Raw genomic sequence first — 24,402 nt, 5'->3', positions numbered from 1 at the left:
CCTGGCTTCTCTGTGCAAGGCCAGAACAGGCCACACAGTCCATCCCAGAGCCCTGGTGCCTGCCACAGCCAGCCAGGGTTCTTAGCCCCACCAAGTAGCCTCAGGTGCTCAGTAGGAGAACCACCATGATAATATAAAAAGATGCTTGACTCATGCTACCTTATATGAGGAGACATGAGCCCTGGAGGCCACAACAGAGGGACCTCTTGAAAAAGGAGGGTGACTCAGAGGACCATGGAGCTTCCAGAGAACTTCATAGAAAGCTGCCGATCATTGGGGCTGGAAGGAAGAAATTGTGCCAGGGCCAAGTCTCTGGGGGAACTCTAGATAGAAGCTACCTTAGTCACCTTTGAACCCAACATTGTATGCTCACACAATCCGAGTTCACTTCAGCTCTTCTCATTTTCCTCCTCCCAGATATTAACTGCCCCTCCATCCATCCGGTGTGCATGACCGTGTGTCCCCAGCTCCCCAAGAAGATGCTAATCCTTCCAGGACACATGCTCACCACTTCCTGTGTTGTGCTTGGGTGATTATCAATTTGAAGGAATCAAATGATGCAATTAAGAATGAGCCGAGCGGATCTCCAGCCAGAGCTACACAGGTAGACTGAGGAGAAGCAGCTCTCTATGGGGGAGGAGGCAGGGGGGAGAGAGGCATATGAACCCAAGAACAAAGTTTGGGCACCATGTGTGTCCTGAACAGTCTCCTGTCAATGCTGCCTGGGCTGGGGATTCTCAGGAGGATACCAGGGCCTGTGGGCCTCCACTTCCTTCCTCTGTTAGGTTCTCAGCCAACTAGAGACCTGCCTTCGGCAGTTCAAGCAGCCAAGACTCAGCCCCACCTGCTCTCTCTGGCCAGCTCAGCATACCTGCTTCTCTCAGCTTCCATTAGCACATCCATGCTTCTTGCAGCTGTCTGAGGCAGCCATGTGACTCTGCATGGCCAGGACATGTCAACCTGGGGAGGCAGGGAGAGACAGGCAGGCCCCGGAGGGTCACTGGCCACCAGCCTAGCCTAGCGTACCTCAGTGACAGACCCTGCCTCACAAAACAAAGCAAATGGCTTCTGAGGAGCAACACCTGTGGCTGACCTCCAGCCTCTACACGCATGTGCACACATGTGCTTGCACACCCAAAATCATTCCATGAACACACACACACACATACACACACACACACACACACACACACACACACACACACACACAGTAAATTATAAAAAATTAGAGTTTTAAAGCCAGATGCCGGTGAGAGGTGGTGCCCACAACCCTGCTCACAGGAAGTTAGGCAGATTCAGAACTTCTGGAGCTCTGAGGCTCACAAAGGGGTCAGGCCTGAGTTTGGTGGCAGGTAAGGGATGTTGATCAAAGGTGACAACGCATGGTGTGAGAGGGAGGAGATGCAGCAGGAGTTAAGTAGATTTAAATAGATGAATTCGAGTTAAGAAAGCCTAACCCAAAAGTCCAAACCGAAATATTACAAAGTGCTGGCATGGTGTTAGAAGTGGGAAATCTTACGCTTTGCATTGTGGGTCAGGCTGAAGGAAATTTAGGATTCTGGAAAGGGCTATTGTGTATAAGATGCACACTAGTGAATCTCCTGTACAGAATTGGGCCTGCCCTCTAGATAGCTGTATGTGTGTGACTGACTATTGTATGCATGCAACTATTGTATGTGTGTGACTATTGTGTGTGTGTGACTATTGTGTGTGTGTGTGACTATTGTGTGTGTGTGACTATTGTATGCATGTGACTATTCCTAACTCTTCTGGTCCCAAGTATTTTCAGCAGGGCATGTTCTGCCTGTGGTAGTTAAACAGCCAGAGTGTGGCCACAGAGGAGTCAGTTGTTGCATGTGGGAACAGAGTCCTGCGTAAACACACTGGAAGCATGGCTTGTGTTCTACCTTCAAGAGTGAACCTTGGCCTCTTTCCTTTCTGCCACCACCATGCCATCTAGATTGAGGAAGACCCGAAAACTCCGGGGCCACGGAAGCCACGGTCATGGCCGCATCGGTAAGTACCCCAAGCACCCCGGAGGCCACGGGAGCGCTGTAGGCCCGCATCACCACAGTATCAACTTTGACAAATATCACCCAGGTTACTTTGGGAAAGTTGGTATGAGGCATTACCACTTAAAGAGGAACCAGAGCTTCTGCCCAACTGTCAACCTGGATAAGCTGTGGACACTGGTCAGTGAGCAGACATGGGTCAATGCTGCAAAAAACAAGACCGGAGTTGCTCCCATCATTGATGTTGTGCGATCGGGTTACTACAAAGTTCTGGGGAAGGGCAAGCTCCCTAAGCAGCCAGTCATTGTGAAGGCCAAATTCTTCATCAGAAGAGCTGAAGGGAAGATTGAGGGTGTTGGAGGTGCCTGTGTCCTGGTGGCTTAAAGCTGCCCGGGGAGGTTAATTAAATGCTAACATTTTCCATGAAAAAAAAAAAAAGAGTGCACTTTGGAAAGCCTGATGGGAAGTCCTGTGAGGAAGGGATGCAGGGCTGAAAGGTGTAACAGGAAGCTTGCAGGGACATAACGAAGGCCCGAGAGGGTGGCAGGTGGGTCACTGATGAGGACTGGTATCCAAATCTCGAGTGGAATGGACGCACATTCAGACCTGATCACAGAAGCGAGACAGAGCAGGTAAAGGGCCTGGGTGCCCACCGTTTTGTGCGAGCATCTGCAGGCTGAGGGCTGCCGGGCTCTGCAGATAAAGAATTGAGGTTTGGTAGTTACAGTTGCTCAAGAGGGAAAAGGGAAGTCTACTCAGATACCATAAAATTGAAAAACACAAAGAGGGTGACCAATTTCCAGATAAGATCCGCCCGGGGAGCCAGTGTTTAACACAGAGGACCTTCGGAAGAGCCTGTGACTCTTGAGATCCGTGGAGGGAAACCATTTGCATCGGTTGGCATCCTGCCTGGGACAATGTGCCATTCCCACTTGACCTGTCCTGTGCTGCCCTGCCTGTGCAGCCTAGCACATCATGCACGCATGTATCTGGTGTGGGATAAGAAATTAACAATACATCTCTGGCTCCTTACTGGTTGTTAGGTTAACAAGAAGGGCAGAGTGTAAGCATCTTCAGCAGCGGCTGGAAGATGATTAAATAGGCTTTGGGGGTTGGGGGGGACAAAGGTCCCGTGGACACGAGGCCAAGCTGGGCCTCTCTAGGCATAGCCATGGTGCTTCCAAAAGTTCCAGAAGGTGCCGTTCACAGGGGGAAAGGAACAGAAATCCCAAGATTCCGTGTGTGCTCTTGGCCTTTTGAGGACCATAAGATGAACACGGCCTCAGTTCCATAGCTCGTGGTACCACCTAGAGTGTGAGAGGAAGGAGGTCTGGGTTAGTCCCTGTCCTGGCCCTCAAGTCTCCAGAAGACTCAATGGACACCAGGAATGTTGAAACCTCCAGTAAAATCTCCAAGAACCCGGGTCTTTCCACCATCCAGTTCCAGGGGTCACCTCTTCTGTGCCATATGCTTGGATTTCCCAGGAGCATCCCCCTGGCTTCCGCAGGCTTCTGCTATTGGGTAGGGTCCTCTTGGTCCATAGAAAAGACAGGTTTGTGTACAGCCAACTCTGCATTGTAAATTCCATAGCGTGTCCATATCTCCTGACAGGTACACCGCAGGAGTTCAGTACTTGCTGGGTAAATGAATGGTTTAATAAATGTCAGCATTTTATGTCCCCCTTCACAATTCAGTGCCCAGCTCTGTCCCTGGGGGCTTTTTCCTGCTCTCCCCCACCCCCAGGTGGAAATCTCTTTTGTTATACTGCAAAAGATGCAGTTCAAATGTCTACCTTAGAACAGGGTTGGTCGACTTTTTCATAAAGGACCAGGGAGCAAATATGCTTGTGCAGGTCACAGCATCTTTGTTTCAACTCCAGGACTTTTCCATGATGGGGGAATTCGTAGCGAGCACGGGTGTAGCCCCAAGGAAACACTACGTAAAAACTGGAATTTTCATAAGTTCATGTAATTTCTCTATGCCATTAACTGTTCTCCTTCTTTTGATTTTTCTAACCCCTTAACTATTACTATGATTTTGATTATTTATTTATTTGTGTGAGAGCCTTTGTGGAGGTAGAGGACACCTTGGAGGAGTTAGTGCTGTCCTTCCACTGTGTGATCCTGGGGGTCAAACTCAGGTTGGGAGCAAATGTCTCAGCACACTGAGCCACCTTCCCTGGCCCTACCTAAGTATTTCAATCTCAACCTATAGTCTGTAGGCCACAGTACACCAGAAACTTCTGTGGCAATTACTATGTTCTACCTGCTTGCTGGGGCTATAGCTCTTATCTAGCATGGCCAAGGGGATGAATACCACCTTCAAGAGCAAAAACATTTTTTAAAAGATCTACTAACTAACAGGCTTATTTTGACATTCCATAGAAAGAACAGAATTAAATAAGTATATGGCACCTGGTGGCTGTGGTGCATGCCTTTAATGCCAGCTCTCAGGAGGCAGAGGCAGGCGGATCCCTGTGAGTTCAAGGCCAGCCTGGTCTACAAAGTGAGTCCAGGACAGCCAAGGCCACACAGAGAAACCCTGTCTCTAAACAAACAAACACACACACACACACACACACACACACACACACACACACACACACAGAGGATATGGCCTTCGGGATACAGGTGGGTTTGAATTCAAGTTCTGTTTCCAGATGTCCTTCTTCCTTCCCACTTGTGTTGTCAGCTGAAGTCATCAGGCTACCCTGTGGCATGCTGGGAGGAAGTACACTGACAGCAGGACTGATGTGAGTGGGTGGGTGTCTCAGTGTCCTGGAGCTGCTTAATGCAACAGCAAGGGGGGAAAAAGAACTTGGGTGGCTTAAACAGTAAAAGTCTGTCAGCCACAGATTTCTGGGCACCGGAAGTCTAAAGCCAAGGTGACAGTAAGACTACAGTTTCCAGAGAGCTCCAGAGAATTCATGCAGTCTCGTGTATTTTCTGGGTTTTCCTACAATCTTTCGTGGCCCTCAGATTATAGTTTTGTCTCTCCAGTTCATGGTCACCTTCACTCTGTACTGTCTTTGTGTTCAAACGTCCTGTATTTATAATCACACCAGTCCTGTGAACAGGTCTACCCTAAAGTCCCATTTTAACTTGTAACCATTTTTTTAAAAGACAATATCTCACTGAGTACCTTTGGCTGGCCTAGAACTTGCTATATAGACCAGACAACCTCCAACTCATAGAGATCCACCTGCCTCTGTCTTCTGAATGCTGGCACAAAAGGTGTGTGTCACCACAATCTAGGTTTGTAGACACTGCATTTCCAAAACAGTTCACATTGTGGTGGCATTAGGAGTTTCCACTTTAGCTTGACTTTCAGCAAGTGCAATCCTGCCCTGGTAGATGGTAGATAGCAGCCCACCAGGGATGGGAACGTGTGCGTGTGTGCGTCCGTGTGCGTCCGTGTGCGTCCGTGTGTGTGTGTGTGTGTGTGTGTACACGTGTGTGTGCGTGCACGTGTGCGCATGTGTGTGTGTGTGTGCGTGCGTGTGCATGTGTGTGTGTGTGTAATGACGGAAATCTTTTTCCTCATGGCTGACCCAGAAGAAAGTGATAGACACAGAGAGAGAGAGACAAACCCACAGCAACCCTGTGGCATGGATTGAAACGGGCAGGATCAGTGTGAACCTGCTGTGAAGATATTCTCTCACTCACTGACTCACTCATTCAGTGCCTCTGTCACCAGGACACCTAAGAGCAGGGGTTACCAGCAGAGGCTATGAGGATGCCTGACTCTACACTGTGAAGAATCTGGATGTGTTGGAGTGAGTCCAAGGCTGGAGCAAAAACACCGACAAGATGAGACCGAGGCACCTACCTCATGGTGCCTGAAAGATTGTCAGGGACATGTAGAGAGCGATATTACAGAGTTCATATCAATCACACCTGAGATGACATGAGCTTCTAAATCAGTCATTTTGAAAATCACCATATGGAAATCATCACCGTCATCACTGCCGTCACCCTCATCCTTGTCACCACCATGACCATCATCACTGCCATCACCATTATCAACAACAATTTCATCACTATTATCATGTATAAACTGATGGCATGGTCACTCACGGTATGGTTAAGGGGAAGACTTTTATTGTAGATGAGAGAGAGGGAGGGAGGGAGGGGGAGAGAGAGAGAGAGAGAGAGAGAGAGAGAGAGAGACAGACAGACAGACAGACAGACAGGCAGACAGGCAGACAGACAGGCAGACAGACCAGAGGCATCTGAAAGAGTCCAGTGCAGGGAGAGGAAGAAGTGGACTGAACATGGTGAGCAGACTGGACCTGGCCAGGGCTATCTGTGAGGGAGGATAGCAGGGGAGAGAGGATGGAGGAAACATGGTGAGAGAAGCAGGAGCAGGACACAGAGTGAGAGCAAGAGTGAAGGGGGCGGGGCATCCCAGGGACGGCAGAGTTATAAGGAGAATGAGTAGTTGGGTGGGGGAGGGCCATGAACTGCAGAGGGGGTTAGGGTACAGGGAGGAGGTGAGAGGGCATAGGATGATATAACATGTCCTTGTGATGTTGAAGGAGCCTGGCACCAATGACAGCGACGTGTCCCTTCTGTCAGAGGTAAGGGGAACCACAACTCCCTTCAGCAAATGGGAACCAGTTTCAAGAGTTGTGAAAAATTCTGGATCTTCTCTGACCACCAGAAACCCTACTCTAGTCCAGACAGAGTTCTTTCCTGGATATCTGGACTGCCTTTTGGAGCTTGGGGAATTGGCTTTTCCTTTGACGATGACAACCACCATCATCTTTGCCACCACTGTCACTGTACTAATCACTTACATATGGAGAACATTATGACCTAGGCCACAATTGGATGAGTCCTGGGGAACTTATTCTAAGTGAGATAAGCCAGGCACAAAAGAAAGACACAGTGTGATGCCGCTTAGATGAGGCCCCTAAGTACTCCAATTTACAGAGGCAGAAAGTAGACTGGTGATTTCTGTGGACAGAGAGGAGAAATGGCACGCTGCTACGTTGTTTCAATTGGGAAAGATGGGAAAGTTGTTGAGGTGGGCGGTGGGAACTGTTACTGAGTCATCCAAGTGTACATAAGGCACTGGCTGTGCACATGAGAGCAACAAAAATATTAACTTTTGTATATCTTCTCACAGCCTTTTCAAAAGCAGATGCAGCTGCTGTGCAGTGAGAGAAAGCAGAGCAGTAGCCACCATTAGAGAGAGTGACTATGCAGGGGCCTACGATGCCACCTTGGACTAGAGTGTCCTACTTCTTGTCCTGATGGTGGATAATATCTGGGTGCGTAGGCATCTAAACATTTGCCACACACTTGAGATGTGCACCCTATAATATGTCTACAATTTAAAATACTTTGATATAAATATAGTATAGTTTTTTTCAGTTATGCTGAAAAAAACTTAAGTCCCCGGCAGAGAGGAACCAAACGCTGTGACCTTCAAAGCAAGATCTCAAGAAGGAGATGGATCTATGCCCATTCCCACCCTCTTGCCAGACCACTCTATATGTGACATCAGTCAGTGACCCCGGGGGACCTCACAGGCATCAGCGGCCTCCATGGGACCTCACAAACATATCTGAGATGGATCAGAGATGCCTCACCCTCTCTTAAGGGCACATAGTTGGGACTAAGCAAAATTAAATAGTCTTAGGAGTGTCGCCTTACTATGCCTTCTGTGTATACTCCCCTTTTCAGAAGTGATAAGGGGTGCTTAAACGACAGTCGACAGACATTGTGCCTGTTAGGTTCAAATCAGCACCCCAAAATGGCAGTGAGGGTGGCAGTGTCCGAAACAGAAGGGCTTTGGCTGAGTAATCAGAAAAAAAAAAGTTATTGGATAAACAAGCCTAAAGGCAGGTTTCTGTTTACTGGAAGAAATAGATATCTTAAGGCGGTTTCTGTTTACGAGAAACTTCCCTTAATCAGCCCCAAAGGTCAACTACCTTGGGCAAAGACCTCTCTAGCTTCCAGTCAATGGGAACAGCAGCAGTGTGTCAGCTCAAATACCCAGCCCTGCTGACGCCTAAAATCTGATGGCTTTCCCCTCCTTGCTGCTGCTCTCCCTGCCTCCTGAGGGATAGCCTTGGCAATTTCATCTTAAATAAACTTATCTGTCTACCCCTGAAGCAAATCTAGTCCAGTGATTCCACTGTGCCCTCACTTACAGTGCCGAATTGCTTTAATCGGGGAGCTATAAGTCAAGCAGTCCCACAGTCAGCAGTCCCATCGTGACCAGCAGTCCCACTGAGGTCAGAGGTCCCTGCAGGCAGTCCAGCTGTGTGTCAACTGGGCTGGATTCAGGATCATTATGGAGAGACAGTGCCGTGTGTGTCTGTGAAGGCGGTTCAGATTAAGTGGACTAGGGTGGGGAGATGCGTGCGAAATGTGCTTGGCTCTGTGCCTGGATGCTCCCGCAGGAAGACCCAAGGCTGAGACCCATCTTCCCATACTCAAGGAAAGGGGATCTCAGTTGTCAGGGGCTCAGCTGAGCTGCCCAGGGTTAGGGTGACTGAGGGAAGTGTCAAAGGACAAACGTGCTAGGCACCTGATAGGCCACTGGGTGGTGGGAACAAGGAACCAAACCCAGAGGACATGGTTATTTCTCTACTGTTTCCCCTGTGGGAGGTGGAGGAGGGTCGTCCCGTGAGTCAACACTTGCAGGGCGGGCTTCAGTGTTGAGAGAGCCCAGAACAAAAGTTCCAGGCGTCTGGGGAGGCCCTGGAAAGGAAGGAGGAAGGTCTTGGGTTAGGGCTAGAACTGGAAAGGGTACAAGTGTCTTCAAGACTTTTCTCCTTCTCCCTGAGGATACGTCACCTGAGGATGCATCTTGAAGATCTCAGTCCAAGGTTTCAGAGAGGGATCCAGGCATAGAGTTACTGGCCAGGAACACAAAGATGCAGAAAAGCATGACAGCCCAGGGTACCAAGTCCTAGATGGCAGTGCCTCTCAGAAACCTCAGAGCAATCATTGGCTGGGCCCAGATCTGGGCTGGAGGTCAGTCTTCCCTCATGACACCATCTAGGCAGACTTTGGCACGTGCCTCAGCCCGAGAAATGTACAAGTCTTAACCAAAACCTAACTCCTTGTCAGGGTGAGTATCTTGGTAGGCAAGTGGTTAGGCTTTCCCTGGGGTAGTAAATGAAGTGTCCAAGCCGCCGGTGACAGTATCCTTGCCAGGCTGGAAATCTCTGAGCCCACCTGGCCTCTTCAAGCCCTGAATCCACAGAGGCGCCAAGCTGAGGCCCAGCAAGCACTAGCCACCTCCCTGTGACCTCCATGCTGAGAATGCTCTTCCACCTGGGCACCTGGTGGCTATAGCTAGATTGTAGCCCCTGCCAAGCATAAGATGAAGTTCAGGGAAAGAGGTGCAGACAGACATTCTTTAAGCCTGTCCCCTCCAGCCGCAGACAATCCTCTCCTGACCTGGCCACAACAGAGAGAGAGACTGGGTCAAGGTACTGAGAGAACTCAAGGTCAGCTGCTTCTCTCTGGCCACTCCAGCCAGGGATTTCCCTGCCAGGGTGGAGGATTGCAAGCTATGCCTGGACAGCGCTAGGCTTCCTGGAAGGGAGTGGGGGGAAGGGAGGGAGGGGAGAGGAAGAGAGAGACAGAGACACAGAGACAGAGACGCAGAGACACAGAGAACAACAAAACAAAACAAAAAAAATCAGGCTCGGTTTGGCTTCCTGGCTGCCATAGATTGAACCATGTACCTCCGATGTGATGTACAGGAAACTTAGAGCACTAGAAGAAAGCCTTTGGCCTTCCTTCATGGTGCTCTTTCCCCAGGGATGTTCCTGACAGGGGATTCTCACCTCCCCCTGCTAACTCTTCAGCATGCCACTGCAGAGGCTTTGCTCATGGGACAAGTCCATGGAGCCAGTACTGAGACAGCCCGGTCTGTCTCCAGCTGCCACACAGAACAGATTGGACATCACCATCCTCTGCCACCCACCCCACACCGACATCCACTTGAGACTGAGGAGCAGAGCAGGTTTGGAGATGCCCTGTGATGCAGAGATCCTGGACGCTGCCCTCCTCGACGGCAAGCTGTTTGGGTTGTGGGCTTTGTTTCCATGGTGGCTTTTTTTTTTTTTCATTTACAATGGACATAAATGTGGTGAGTTAATTGGCAGAGATGAAAACTTCTTGGGTGTCTTTACCAAGGTGGAATACAGGGGGTTCTGCAAAAGTCCCCAGAGGATACCAGTGCCCAAATGTGATAAGAAACAGTAAGGTAGAGCACTAATCTCAGAGCTCAGGTCTTAGGGGATTCAGACCTGTCACTCAACAGTGGGCTGTACTGCTCTCTCACTGTCCTGCAGACAGAAGTGTGTTGGCTAGGCCAGGAAACCAGCTAGTGAGACATTTCTGTCACATACCTACAACTGCCTGGAGCATCACAGCCACTGGGAGCTTCAGCCAAGCCACATGCATCCGTCCTGCCCATGTTAGTGTGGTGCTATGTGTGGTTCCTGTGGCCCCGAGTGTGTTTAAACCAGTGACAACTGGAATTAGCTTGATCCTGGCAGCAAGCTTTGTGCTGCAGCAAACTGGCATTTTTACACAGTAGAAGGAGCATCTAGCCTGTGCTTTGTCTTCCCTGGTGAGCTTTGTTCTGGTCCTTAAGACTTTAAAAGCTGGTGTCCTTGATACTGAGGTGTGAGAGCCGGTGAAGAGCTGCATTGTTTGTGTGCCTGATTGGTCAAAAACATGAACAGGTGTGTGGGTGTTGTCCTGACTTTATTTGTACTGTGACAAGTACCATGACCAAAGCAACTTAGGGGAGGAAAGGGCCTGTTTCAGGTCACAGCCCTTTACTGAGGGGAAGTCAGGGCGGGAACTCATGCAGAAGTGTGAACAGTGGAAGAACACTGTGTGCTGGTGGCTCCTAGGCTCACGCTTACCTAACCTCTTCCACAGTTCAAGACCCAGGGAATGCTGCCGGGCCCTCCTACATCAATTAACAGTCAAGACAGTTGGTGCACTTGCTCACGCCTTGTGGAGGCAAAGGCAAGCTGACCTCTGAGTTTGAGGCCACCCAGGGCTGCCTAGTGAGCTTCTGTCTCAAGCAAAGGAACAGTCATGACAAACCCATCTGATCTGGACAGGTTCCCATTTGAGACTCCTTTCTCAGGTGACTCTAGACTGGTCAAGTCACTAGTTATAACTAACAAGACATGTGTGAATAAATGAAGACATTAAAAACACATCCCTTGTATAAACTACGGTAGATTAGTAAGTGTAGGTTTTGCTTTAAGATAGATACTGACATTTCCAAGGCTCTAATCTGCAAGCCATAGGACACTCCACAAAAATGCACCAGGGACTTTTGATTTAATAAAGTGACCTGCAGACATATTGGACGGCTTAGGCATAGCATACCTTTGGTTGTTTGTAGGGATGTCCTTCTAAATGGCCTTTTTGGCCACTAACCACTAGTGTTCGTTTTCACTTTGAGTCAAGATTCGAGATTGAGTGGGACCTGAACTTCACAGGAGAAGGGCACTTTATCTCTGCTCATTCCTTGTTAAGAAAGGAATGGCTGTCTAGAAGAGGCAGCAGGAGCATGGGGGACAAAGACTTGACAGGTCACTAGTCTGACACTGTTCCCAAAACTAGTAGGTTGCCAAGAAAGACATGTTGTCACTGGGGTACAAGTAAAGGATCAAGGGATTTCCTGTCAGCTTTACATGCTGGAGTGTCCTGTGTAGGTAGTGATAGCGGACGTGACCGTGTATGCATTGGGACTGAGTTTAAGGGCCATCTGGACGACACATTCATTTTCCTCAAACACTGAGGTATTTGGAGAAGCAGTTAGGCAACATGTGAAGAGATAGTCATTTCTCTAAATTTCAAGGCCACAAAGCATGGCAGATCCAGTTATCAGATAGAGGCCCCCTGCCTTGTGTGGCTATCCCACGTGTACAACAAAAGGCTCGTGTGGGTGCCACACAATTCCTACTCCGTGCCATTTGCTGCCAGTGAACATAGCATAGCTATTACACAGGCCAAAAGGATTTACTAAGCAGTTAATTAAACACCATTGCGAACCAAGGGCGTTCCATCCACCTGCTGTCCACCCCATGGACTGTGTCACTCACTACCGGGTAGCTTGCAATATTCTTGACTTCCGTTTTCTGTCGAATAAAAGAAAATATCGGTTAAAACAAAACTTTCCAGTGTCTGAAAGTCAAGTCTCTGTACCGCTGTAGATTAAAAGCATAAGATCTGAACACAGGGATCTCCAAGGAAAGAACAGTCAGGACAGAGGACGACAGGTGGCTTTGAGCCTGTGCCTGACCCACCTTGCTCATTCTGAGCTGACTCCTGTTCCCTTCCCAGGGGCCCCTCTCCTTACCTCTCTGGCCTCCTGCCTCTGTAGCTCTGTATTAGGACATGAGAAATGACCAGTGTGTCACTGATGCTGCCTTTTTTTTTTAAGGCTGACTCTTCATCCCTTGTATTTTCACACTCATTTGATTATTTAATTTTACCATATTGTATTACAATATCACTCATTTATATGACTAAGTTTTAGTGTATACCTTTAAATTTGGCCCCTAGGGAGTGACTCACTGGCTTCATCATAATTTCACCAGCCCCAGAGGTATGCATTCTTTCATTCATTCATTGATTCATTGACTTTGCATCCATGCATGAGGTCCTCCTCTGGGCCATGGCTGAGCATTGGGGGAGGACAGTGGAGGCAGACCCCCCACTTTCTCTGAAGGCCAAGTTGGGGGAAGGGCATAGTGGCCAAAGCTTCCACTGCATACAGAGGGGTGTGAGCTAAGGCTTTTTATATCAGTGGTGTTCCCTCAAAACCCATCTGGATTGTAGGTACTTCTAGAAAAATACCACAAGGGGTCCCAAGGCATGAACCTGCCACCTTTAGGTGATTTGCATAAGGCCACTTGATGAGAGGTGGTGCCCTTGGGGCCCACCCCAGCTCTGCCTGGCTCTGGGGTCACACTTGCAAGGAGGTGGTTACTGCCCCCTGTGTCTGCTCCCTCCAGAGGAGTCAAGGAAGGTGCCTTGCAGGAGGACAATCTTGGACTGCAATCAGGGGGCAGCAGGATGCAAGTTTCCCTGGCAGAAATAAATGCCGTGACTATTATCAGAAACTTAATGTCCGCAGTTCTGAGAAGCAGGCTGAGCTGCTTGTGAAAGGGACTGGCGCTTCCTCATTCTGCTCTCTGTTTCCTCCCGACGTGGCACAAATAAATAGGAAGCACCAAGGCTCAGGCACTGCTGCCTGGAGGCTCCCGAAGGAGGCTGCCTGCGCCCCCAGCGCGGAGGTAAGGGTCTGGCTTCCTGCTATGGGGCTGAGGATGGGATCAAAGTAAGGGGGTGTCGGGGTCTCCAGGATGGAAAGGGACAGGAGGAGAAGGGGCTGGAGTGACATCTTGCTCTAGAGACCTGAGGAGCTAGGACTGGCCTCTCTGGGAAGACTATGTCTCAGACTCCAAGGCAGATTTTAAGGTAGGGGACACCCAGTAGTGGACTAGCTGGGTACAAAGCCAGGGGTCCAGGAGGGTTAGGGTCAGCTCTGGGGTCTGGGAGACCCGGTTTCATCACTGGCAGTCTGGTGGCAGGGAGGGTTCCCTTGAAAGTTCTACCTGGGGGTAGATGGAGCGTTCCACCTAACTTTGCCATGTATATGTTAGTTCTGTCTCTGTCTTGAGCTTCTGGCCACGCATCTGTGGTGTAGGGTGAATGTCCTCAACTAAAAATGAAGGGATGAGAAAGAAAGAGGGGGAGAGAAAATGTACGTAGGACATCCAGGATGCCCTGGATCAAGTGCTGGGGACAGAGTGGGAGATGTAGACCCTCCCACAGGAGTGAGTGGAACTTGGCATGCCTACTTGGGAAGGGGAGCAGAAACATACCAGATTCTCAGTCTCTGTTTTTCTGTGTCTCTGTCTCTCTCTGTCTCTCTTCTCTGTCTGTCTCTGTGTCTGTCTGTCTGTCTGTGTCTCTCTCTGTGTCTCTTTCTCTCTCTGTCTCTGTCTGTCTGTCTGTCTGTCTGTCTGTCTGTCTGTCTCTCTCTCTCTCTCTCTCTCTCTCTCTCTCTCCACATCACACTGTACTCTGAACCACCACAGATAGTTTGGGTTTGGTGCAGATATGTGTATCCTATACCTAAGGTGCTGGCTGGTAGGTGTCTCATCACATAGCAAAGGACTTATCTTTCCTGAACAAGGACACACTCAGCCCCTCTGCTGACTGGGGTCAAAGACAATCTGACCACTGTCATATCTCTCATCTCACAAACTCACCAGCTCATATGTCCTGCATGCCATGTCCCACAGGTCATATAATAACCATTGTTTGACAGAAATCTCCATGACTTGGTAACCTAAGAATTTCCTTGAGGTTCAGTCTCCCTCCCCTTAGTGCCTTTGAACCTAATTTGGCAATGAAAAGGGCCCTTCACCTACTTCTCTGTGGTGCAGTGCCTGCCCTCTCCACACCCCCTTCTGAAAGGCTTTAAAAGAAGGCTCCTTCTCTGTCTGGGCATGCTGAAATGTCACTTCAGACCCCATCATGCCCTCGGCTCTAACAAATCAGCTACTGGCACCTGAGGGGTGTCAATGAGGTTACCCTATAAGGCTCCTCCTCCTTTATATCTGCTGTTTCTGCATCCAAGCCTGGACCTCCATCCTCCTCTGCTGAGTCCCGGGGTCTTCTCTCATCTCCTGCCTGTCTGTACCGGTATATATGTCTATGTACTAAGTCCCAGCTTCCGTGGGGCTCGGGTCCTTCACCCAGACCCGTTGAGTCTAGAGACATCTGTTCTCAGTCTCCATCTACTGCTGGTGGCCCGGACACACTTCAGGAACAGAATCCGGGGTCTACAAGTAAGCTTGTCTCCCCTTGCTGCCTTTCATTCAAGGCCAGCGGCTCTCACTTTGTGGGTCAGGATCATTCCTTTGGGGGGTCACATATCACATATCCTGCATATCAGATACCAATATGACTATTCATAGCAGCAGCAAAATTATGGTTACAAAGTAGCAACAAAATAGTTGTATGGTTGGGGGTCCCCACAACATGAGGAACTTAATAGAGGGACACAGCATTAGGAACGGTGAAAGCCACTGCTCTAGACCCTCTTGACCAGATCTTGTGTTGGTATCGCTCACTCTCTCCTGCCTAAGGACTCCCCTCCCAGCTGTTTTCTGCTTGACCTCTACACACTTCACCCCAGGGAAGATATCAAACCTCAAATCCTGTTTTTTTTTTTTCTATTGACCACAACACAAGTAGCCTGAAAAACAGCTTTTTTGATTTAAAAATTCCTAGACACACAGTGCAAAGCATCCTTCCTCCTCCATAGCTGCCCCTCTGTCAATATAGGACCACATTCTAAATCCTAAAAGGACCCCATCCACTCTGAGGCCCATGGTTCTCTGTTTTTCCTGTAAGAGTTTGCCCACTGTGCTTCTACCCACTGCTCTTATTGAAACCGTCGCAGCAAATCTGATCTGATTGAGTCTTTCACTCCCAAGCCTTGAGTTATTCCTCTATGACAAAAGGTGAGTGACTGTGCACAGACAAGTGCATGCTGGTACGCATACCTTTGTGCATGTTTGTGTGTGTGTGTGTGTGCATCTGTTTCTGTTCATACCTGGGAGTGACTTGTAGCCTCACTCGACAAGCTCCTAGGCCTGACTGTAGGGTTTTTCCCTCCTTAGAGGCCCTGTCAGACCATTTTTGCATATTCAGATTCTAATATCTGGCTCTTTTGAAGTTTCACAGTGAGTAAACATTTACCCTCTCTCCTGGCAACTCTCCCCCCACCACACACACACATTAATCAGTTCTATTTTTTGTACCAAGCTAGTCATGACCCGGCATTCTATGAGAGGGCATGAGGTTGCTTGTGTTTGACCCCTGACTTGTTAAGGGTTAGAAGAATCCAGGGCCGTCGATGTTGCACAAGCCTTACTGTATTTGCGCCTAGGTGTGCATTCAGAAGTGGCTGGTTTAAAACTATCCAATCTGGTCTGGGCCAGGAAACACGTGGATTTGAGAGGTTCTGGCTTCAGCAAATTGCACCTTATCTGAATTTACTTTTTGAGGTCACTCAGAATAGGAGGACCTCAGAAGCACGGGCTTATTACCTGTGACTTTGAGTTAGTGAATGTTTATAAACAAAACAAATACTGCTTACAGAAGTGTTGTGTGTGTGTACCACACACACACACACACACACACACACACACACACACACACACACAAACCCAGAGTAGCTCACTGGCATGACAGTTAAGTCAGCTCTAATCAGCGCCTATTGGAAAATGTCCCCAGCATTTAGACATAGGAGCGATGTACAGAGTATCAAACTCTCTTTTCAGAAGAAGAAACCAACTCCAAAAGGTTTGAATATCTTTCCAAAGTATTGAGTACCATAAAGTTGCTATAAAACAAAACAAAAGTCAACACAAAATTCCTTTAGTTCTCCTAATGTCACTCTCAGAGACAATGTGACAATCTTGGCTCCCATTACAATATAGTTATTTTTCCACACTCATAATTTTAAAAGTAAATGTGTGTGTGTGTGTGTGTGTGTGTGTGTGTGTGTGTGTGTGTGTGTGTGTGTGTCTGTATGAGTGCATACAGGTGTTAGGCTCCAGCTCCCACACAGAGTGTCAAGTTCACCTCTCTTTTCATACACAGAATGTAAAGGTTGCTCCAGGCTTACCTCTTGGCCAGCATCACACCAGCTTCAACAGTCTTCATATTCCTCAGACACATCAGCTCTCACTCTTGCGGGGGTTGGGGGGGGGTGTGGGGTGGGGGCATTGTTCACCTTGGAGGCCTCCAGAGGAGCCTCTTAGCTCATCGGCAACACCTAGGCTCCTTTCATTTGCTGCCTTCCAGTTGTGGAAAGCTTTCCTCGAGGTGCCGTGTTTTCTTCCCTAGCCTTTTCCTTTTGAGATTCAAGAGGTGATTCTCCTCGCTCCAGACAGGCAGCCTCTCCATTTTCCCTTTCGCTACATGCATCCTTAACCTTTCCCACCGCCTGTTCTCAAGGCTCTCCACTCTGGTTCTGCCCTGGTTTTGTCACTTGTTTTCCCCAAGCCCATTTTACTTCCCCTGCAAACTGGAACAGCTTCCGTCCTCCCGGGGGGGACCAGTCTGCAGGGTCTCTCTGGCTTGAGTCATATCCCAGAGGTGTGTCTAATTAGTAGGCTTTGCCACGTCCCACTGAAGAAGCATCAAAAGATGATGCCCCACCGAATGTCTCAGTGCGCAGGATGCAGTTTCTCTTCTTGCGGCTTCCCAGTCTTCATCCACACATTTGATGGCCAAACCAGTTATCCCATGTGTTAGTATTCAGTTACAGGTGATGAAAATATATTTCCTTGGGGGTTATCCTTCTCCCTTTTCTTTGTCAAGCTTAAGTTGTCTGTTTTCATGTAAAATGTTTCCATCATCTGTTGGCTCTGTGTGTGTGTGTGTGTGATCATGGATGCGTGAGTGCATAAGTGTGCATATGCATGCGGAGACTAGATGACAGGCTCCGGTGTCCTTCCTTGGGTAGAGTCCACCTTCTTCGTGACACTGGGCCTCTCACTGGCCTAGAATCAATGAGTAGACTAAGCTGGCCATCTGGGAAGCCCTTGGGATCTGCCTTCCTCTGTCTGCCTTCCTGACGCTGGGGGTCAAAAGGGCATGGGTCAGACTTGGTGGATTATTTTTTTATTTTATTTTATTTGGTTTGGTTTTTCGAGGCAGGGTCTCTCTGTGTAGCCTTCGCTGTCCAGGACTCACTTTGTAGACCAGGTTTGTCTCCAACTCACAGCGATCTGCCTGCCTCTGCCTCCCAAGTGCTGGGGTTAAAGGCGTGTGCCACCATGCCTAGCCTGACTTGGTGTTTTGTGTGTGGCTTCTGGGCCTTGAACGTAGGTCCACATGCTTGCAAATCAAGCATTCAACCCACTAAGCACCTTCGCAGCCCTGTCTGCTGGGTTAGGTTTTTGTTTTGGTTTGGTTTGTGATTTCTGGTTTCGATATATTATTTAACCCCTAAGATTAAAGACATATTTGCCATGTTCTTAGTGTTTTAGTTTTGAGTTTCAGATCTTTAATTCACCTTGGGTTTGGAAGAGAGGGTAAGATATAAAGGGACAACTTTATATCTTTATAAGCATGGTCCCTGCATTGGCTAGAAGCCACCAGTCACGGGCACGCAGTCTCCCTACCTCTCAGTGGCTGGGGACAGCACTATAACTCTAAACTCTGACACACTTGGTTGTATTCCTTATTGTTTTTATTCTTTTTAAAAAATTTTTGCTTTGTTATTTATTTATTAGCAAGTGCTTATGCATCTTCTCTTCCATCTCTTGGGAGTCAGAATCAGCTCAGTCAGGGGCATTAAAAAGCCATCTCTACCCTTCCTTTCTGCTTCACTGAGCTTCAGGACCAACTCCCAGCAAACTGACCCCAGGACACTTTCTCCTCTGCTGGCCTTGGCCAGGAGGGTCAGCCCTACAAGTCCCCTCTGGCTCTTACAATGGCCTGGGTATCAGGCAGACAAACTCAGGTCATCAGAATGGTTTCTGTAGTAAGCATTTCCACGGCCCTGTCAAGTAAATGGTCCTTTTGCCTCTTGCTGGCCGTGCACTATGAGCAGACTTCTGAGTGACTCTCCCCTCATCAAAGGCTCCATATGTGGCCGCCATGCACACTTCAACAAATCCGAATCTGAATGGCTTATGAAATTGTTTTTGTCTGCAGTAAATTTTTTTGTTTGTTCCCCTCCCCCAACCAAATCTCTTCATACACTCAGGAATTAGGGGAAACATTCTGGTTCCCCACTTTTCTCCCTCTCCACTGCTCCCCAACCCCCTTTCCCCCAGACCCTTCATCCTCAGTAATTTTTAAGCCTTATTTTGTTTTATTTGAAGACAGGTTCTCACCATGTTGCCCAGGCTAGCCTCAAACTCCTAGTCTGAAATAATCCCGTCTCAGCCTCACTACTAGCAGATACTGAATGCTCACCAAAACCCTGACTCAATCCTCACATGGCAGCGTCCCCTTCTTTATATATTCTACGCCAGCACTTGGGTTTGTGCCCTCATAAAGCCAGGCGGGCCCCGAGTCACTTTTCAGTTCTCCTCTACCTCTGCCTCGGAGCCACCTCCCACATTCGTCATCTGAGTTTCTGCCTCGCCCTCGCCACTGTTGTGTAGCCACTCACTTTTGCTTCATGAGGGAGCAATTCTTTCCTACTTAACAACAAAGCCTGCTTGCTGGTTTCCCTGTTCCAATTTGGCACACTGTCTTGCTTGGAACCTGTCTTTCCCCAAAGAACAGGCTAGAATAGTTTTTTTTTCCAGGAAGTATCTGCAAAATTCCTCTGTGCCTTCGGTTGACCCTTGAACAGCAAGGAAGACTTAAGTGTTTTTTTAAAAATGTATTGTTGTTCATGTGGGGTACGACACAGAGGCACCATTGCCTGTGTGGAGGTTGGGGATAAGTTTCTGGGCTCAGTTTTATCCACCATGGAATCCAGGACTTGAGCTCACCTCATCAGGCTTGGGCAACTATTTGTAATGATTTCTAACTGCTAACTGCTAAACCATCTACCAGACTCCTCACTGTGAGTTTAGATACCAGGATCCCTACTGAGGAATTGCTTGCCAATATGACCTTTGTCCTATTGGTAACAGCCTGCTGTATGTTTCCTTCTGGAAGTTTCTCTAGGATTATACCCCTCTGTTCTGGAAAGAGCTGGTGTTCACATTAGCTCAAAAGCAAGTGCCACGTTATTGTGGGGAAACCTTGGTCTCTGCCCTTACTCAGCAGCCCTCTCCTGTAATCAAATTTCTCCCTCTTGTTTCTTGATTAGTGGAGAGCCACTTTGCTTTAAATCCAGAAGACATTTCCAGCTGTCTACAGAAACTCTCACAGTGTTTACTTTCCCCCTCACATAATAGAGACACCAAGATGCAGATCTTAGGCCTGGTTAGTGACATCAGAGTGACAAGAGGAAACCTGATCCCTTTCTGCTGCACTTCCTGGCACACGGCTTCCATCCTTCCCTTAAGATATAAAACAGCTGCTGGAGCTCCAACCATCACTTCTGAAATATAGGTTAGAGAAGGAAAGAAAAACAAACAGACAGACCTCTTCAAGTGCAAGTTCATGCCTTTTAAGCAGTCTTTGGGAAATGCACATATCGGCCTTCCACTCAGGGCTCTTACACAGCGTTTAGTTGTCTGAGCATGCACAGTGGTGGGAAAGAGTAAGAGCCATTGCCTTTTATTCTGTGCAAAATAAGCCCAGGAAGCAAGGGTCAGCTAGGCAGCTGGCACTGTGCGCCACATGCATGCCTTACTCTCTGCCCTCTGCTTGCTCTCCTTTCCAGTGCTCCCATGGTATTCTAGAGTATTCCCCGGCTTGTCCATGTCCTCATTGGTACACATCCACATCTGTCAGCTGCTTGCCTGTGGTGTCCCTTCTGTGACTCAAGCCACCATTGCACTGATTTTCCCAAAATCCCCATCTTCAGACATCTTGACTTATTTTCACAACAGCAGTCTATTTAAATGGCTCTCAGCTCTGCAGTAACCAAGGGGTGCAGGCTAAGGGACTCAGCTTTCCTTGTCCTTGGGCTCTGTCTATCAGAGAAGTCTGCACAGGAGCAGACAAAGGGCACATCCGCCACTAAGGGTCAGGAAACACAACCTCTCTGGGAAGCACAGTTAGAGAGGGCGAGTCCTCAGCCAGCTCGCCTGGGCTCGGTCCCAGCCTGTCTCACACAGCTGTGCCATCATGCACCCACCACTCCACATCCCTATACCGTTTCCTGTCTGTAAGGATTCGAACAGCTGCCTTGACCAACATGTATTGATTTCTACAAAATGCTCTACGCACTTCCTGCCTGACAGTACGCATTAAATCCTGCTAACATGAATCCCCTGTGAGGATTTAAATGCTCTGCACCTGTTCTTGGATGACACAACTCTGTCATCGCAGTAAATGATTACTTGTTCTCTGTGTCCTCCCAACTCTCTCATCTTGAAACCACAGGGTGCCAGAGATGAGGCGTTTGGGGTGTGAGGGGTCATAGGAGCAGACCCCTCATCGTATTAGACAGCCCAGGCAGCTCCCTTAATGCCTCTACTACACTGGTAGCAGTGAGATGTCCACAAGGAAGAGGCCTCATCTGACCTCAACCTGCCTATGCCTTGACCTTGCTACTTTCCAGAACTTCAAAGGAATAAACGTGGTTTTTATGAACTGCCCCATCAGTGGTGTCCTGTGAGAGCAATCCTCCCAGGTTAAGACAGGTGTGTCTTCTTTCCCCCTGCCATGTGGTCTTTTATTCAGTGACTCTGGGAGTTTTATGAAAGGAAGGAGGCTGAGCTGCAAGATTCTTTCATCCCTCTTTGTCTCAGAATCCTTTGGCTACTTTTAAATGTAGACAGCTCAAGGGCGCTGGCAGCAATGGTTTAATGTGATTTGTAATTAACCTCACGTTTGGGGAGTGGTATGAGCTACAGGCTTGGAGTTTGTGTGTGTGTTGTTATTCAATCATCTTAGCATTTTCAAGTGGAACAGGCTGTCATTTTACACTGTTTGCTGGTTCTTCCTCCATTTATATAGGACACCTGGAGTAAAATAACACTTGTTCCAGTCAAGGTGTGCAAGACTAGATAGGTAGATGATTGGTAGGTAAGAGATAGGTAATGATGGGTGGATAGATAGACAGATAGACAGACAGACAGACAGACAGAAAGATAGATAGATAGATAGATAGATAGATAGATGGATGGATAGACAGATAGAAAGATAGACGATACATGAATGAAGAAACAGATAGATATGGATACATGACACAGCCCCATGGGTAAACAGAAGAATGAATAGACAGATGTGCACATATGAAGATGGAAGGACGGGCAGGTAGACGGATGATGTATAGATAAATAGAGAGATGCATGCATTGATTGATAGATAGATAAGTGTGTGTGCCATGTGCATCATGACTGAAGTTTCCAATGGCCTTGTAGGAGAAGGGGCCACAGCAACTGTTCTGCGCCTCTGGTACTTCCCAGGTGAACTTAATGAAAAGGAGGAAATCCCCAGGCTTCAGAGAAAGGGGAACTGGGAAGCAGAGGGGCCTGTGGGAAAACTGATGGTAAACGAAGCAGAGGTGGGGAGAGCACCAGGTTCTGCGTGTGCGAGAGAACAAGGGAGGATAGGTGTGTGCAGAGAGAAATAAGAGAGAGATCACACATGGGTGCACCCCCACTCACCCCTCCCCCACAGCCATCAAAGGTGTGGGTTTCACTCCTCTGTGGGGCCTGCTTCAAGTTAAGCACCAGCCTTGCTCTCCTCTCAGGGCCCTGCTTTGTGGTCTGAGAAGGGAACTGCTGCTTCAGAGGCCCTCAGCCCCATCTCTCCTATGGTCATGCTTTAGGCCAATGAGGCTTCAGGGAAGGGAACAGTCCAGGGCACCACACATCAGGGCCTCTTATTTAGGTCCTGGCCATATGACATCAGCAGTGTCCTGGGCAGCTCTCAGCGTTCATGTCATTTGCAGCCTCAGAGGATGCAGTCTGAATGGAGACCCATGAGACATGTGACATGAGTGTGGTTCTAGCCCCAGCCAAACATCAATGTGGAACCGCAGGACAATGAAGACACCACCGTGCCCATAGCTACAGCCTACCTGTGCAGCTGCCTAAAGTCAGACCTAAAGTCAGAATGGACCAGCAGATGGCACTGACCTGGGGGCTGCTTTTCATGGCCCTGATGGCTCTCTGCTGGGGACACGGTGTGACAGAGGCTCAAGGTAAGTCTGAAGACCCCCTACTCTTTTCATCCCTTTTTTAGTGTTGAGTCTGGTAGGAGCCATACCCACCATATCCTCAGGGGCTCCCAGAACACCAGCAGCTCTGGCCAATGTATCCAGCTCTGTCTTTCCTTTCTTTCCTGTAACCTTCTGTTTCTCCTCAGGGTTCCCCTGGGTCCCTCTCTTCCATGTTCCCCATGTTCCTGCTCACCCTTGCCTGTCCCTGGAACATGCAGCCCAATGGTGTCCCTCTCTGCCCATACTGCTCAATGTAACCCCCATAGCCCCAACCTCCAATGGGTCAGGCTCTTCTCTGTCCCTCACCCAGGCTGGTGTTCTATTCCTCTGAAGATTTCCGGGTCCCCTAACACTTGCTCCTAGGGGCTCTGGCCTAAGGACATTTCCCCACTATTCCTCCAACCCTCTCCTCTACTCAGAGGCCCTATGGGGTACTCTAGAGTTTCTATGGCCGAACGACTGTCCTGGGTGCCCCTGGACTTCCTCCATGACAATGTGGGAGCCACATTCTCTTTACAAAGCCCAGGTTTAGAGGCCAAAACTCTGTGTCAGGACCCTGGAAAGGGATATGCCAGCTACACCTCAGGCCCTGCTGTGCCTGTCCTACCAAGTGACAACTCAGAAAGTGGGGGGGGGGCGGATATGAGCAGTACCCTTAGACCATGAGGGCCTGTGCGGCACCAGACATGCTGTCACAGCTGAGAATCTACTAGACTCTCATGTTCCTGACAGAAGAGGATCATCCCCAACCTGGTCCTCAATACAGCCCCACTAGGCTCTGAACCTGGTCATCTGGGCTTCATCAGAAAGCTGGAAAACCCTCCCAGGGCTGGTGGTGCTTAAAAGAGCTGGGGGACCCAGACCTTCCTGATACATGCCTTAAATCCCAGCAGTCAGGAAACAGGCAGGAGAGAGAGGGGGGGTGGAGAGAAAGGATAGGGTGACTCTCCTGCTTCTCCTCTGCTTCTCCTTGCCAGAAACTGTCCCTCTGCAGACTCTGCAGTGCTACAATGACTACACCAGCCGCATCATCTGCAGCTGGGCCAACACGAAGGATGCCCAGGGACTCGTTAACGTGACCCTCTACCACCGGCTAAACTCGTGAGTGCCACTAAGCCCATTCGTGTTGTAGCACAAAGACCTTCCTGCCACCAGCACCCCTCCCACACCCGTGTTGTCAATGATATGCTGCCATCATCTCCTGTCACCTTGTATATGTGCTGCCCCACTGTCCCAACACCTGCAGAGCTGCAACACAAGGCCTCTCCTGTCCTGAGCATCCTGCACCTCTCTCCCCTTTGCTCCTCACCGCATCCCGTGTCTAAGGAGCTGCTGGCTTCTTGGTCCCTCGTGTCTTTCCAGTATTTCCTGTCTGAACATGCTTCCTCTGGATTTGGCTATTTCCAAGGGAATCCAACTGCACCTGTCACTACTCATATAATATGGTCAGGTCTGAACCCTCTTCTATCAAGCCACCCAGGATGGCTTCCTTGTAACTCTCCTTGACTTGTCTCCTGGTCACCACACTCACTGGGGTCCCTGGGGTCCCTGACAGCTCTTT

At 48.9% G+C, this 24,402-nt stretch overlaps 2 protein-coding genes across 3 annotated transcripts in view; both read left to right on the top strand.

Annotated features, from left to right (window-relative positions):
* The first annotated feature begins 583 nt into the window (after window positions 1-583).
* The window catches only part of CSF2RB (colony stimulating factor 2 receptor subunit beta), a 36,462-nt gene continuing 12,643 nt past the window's right edge, over window positions 584-24,402 (top strand). The window contains exons 1-3 of one of the 2 annotated variants that reach the window (XM_084748651.1): window positions 584-604; window positions 22,572-22,823; window positions 23,819-23,942. In XM_084748651.1, coding sequence (XP_084604777.1) covers window positions 22,736-22,823; window positions 23,819-23,942 — 212 coding nt within the window. In that variant the 5' untranslated portion in view covers window positions 584-604; window positions 22,572-22,735. Of the gene's footprint in view, window positions 605-13,096; window positions 13,309-22,571; window positions 22,824-23,818; window positions 23,943-24,402 lie in introns of those variants that run through there. The other variant, XM_084748650.1, reaches the window with a different exon arrangement.
* Window positions 1,950-2,450, top strand: LOC311578310 (large ribosomal subunit protein uL15-like; the record flags this gene model as incomplete). Its single annotated transcript, XM_084748190.1, has 1 exon — window positions 1,950-2,450. One exon carries the CDS (start codon window positions 1,950-1,952, stop codon window positions 2,394-2,396), a length of 447 nt encoding a protein of 148 aa, XP_084604316.1. The 3' UTR covers window positions 2,397-2,450.

Source organism: Acomys minous (genome assembly GCF_964271855.1).
Source record: "Acomys minous genome assembly, chromosome: 12".
NCBI classification, from domain to species: Eukaryota; Metazoa; Chordata; class Mammalia; order Rodentia; family Muridae; genus Acomys; species Acomys minous.
Note: the sequence above shows the minus strand (reverse complement) of the source record. Positions and strands in the feature narration are given on the sequence as shown.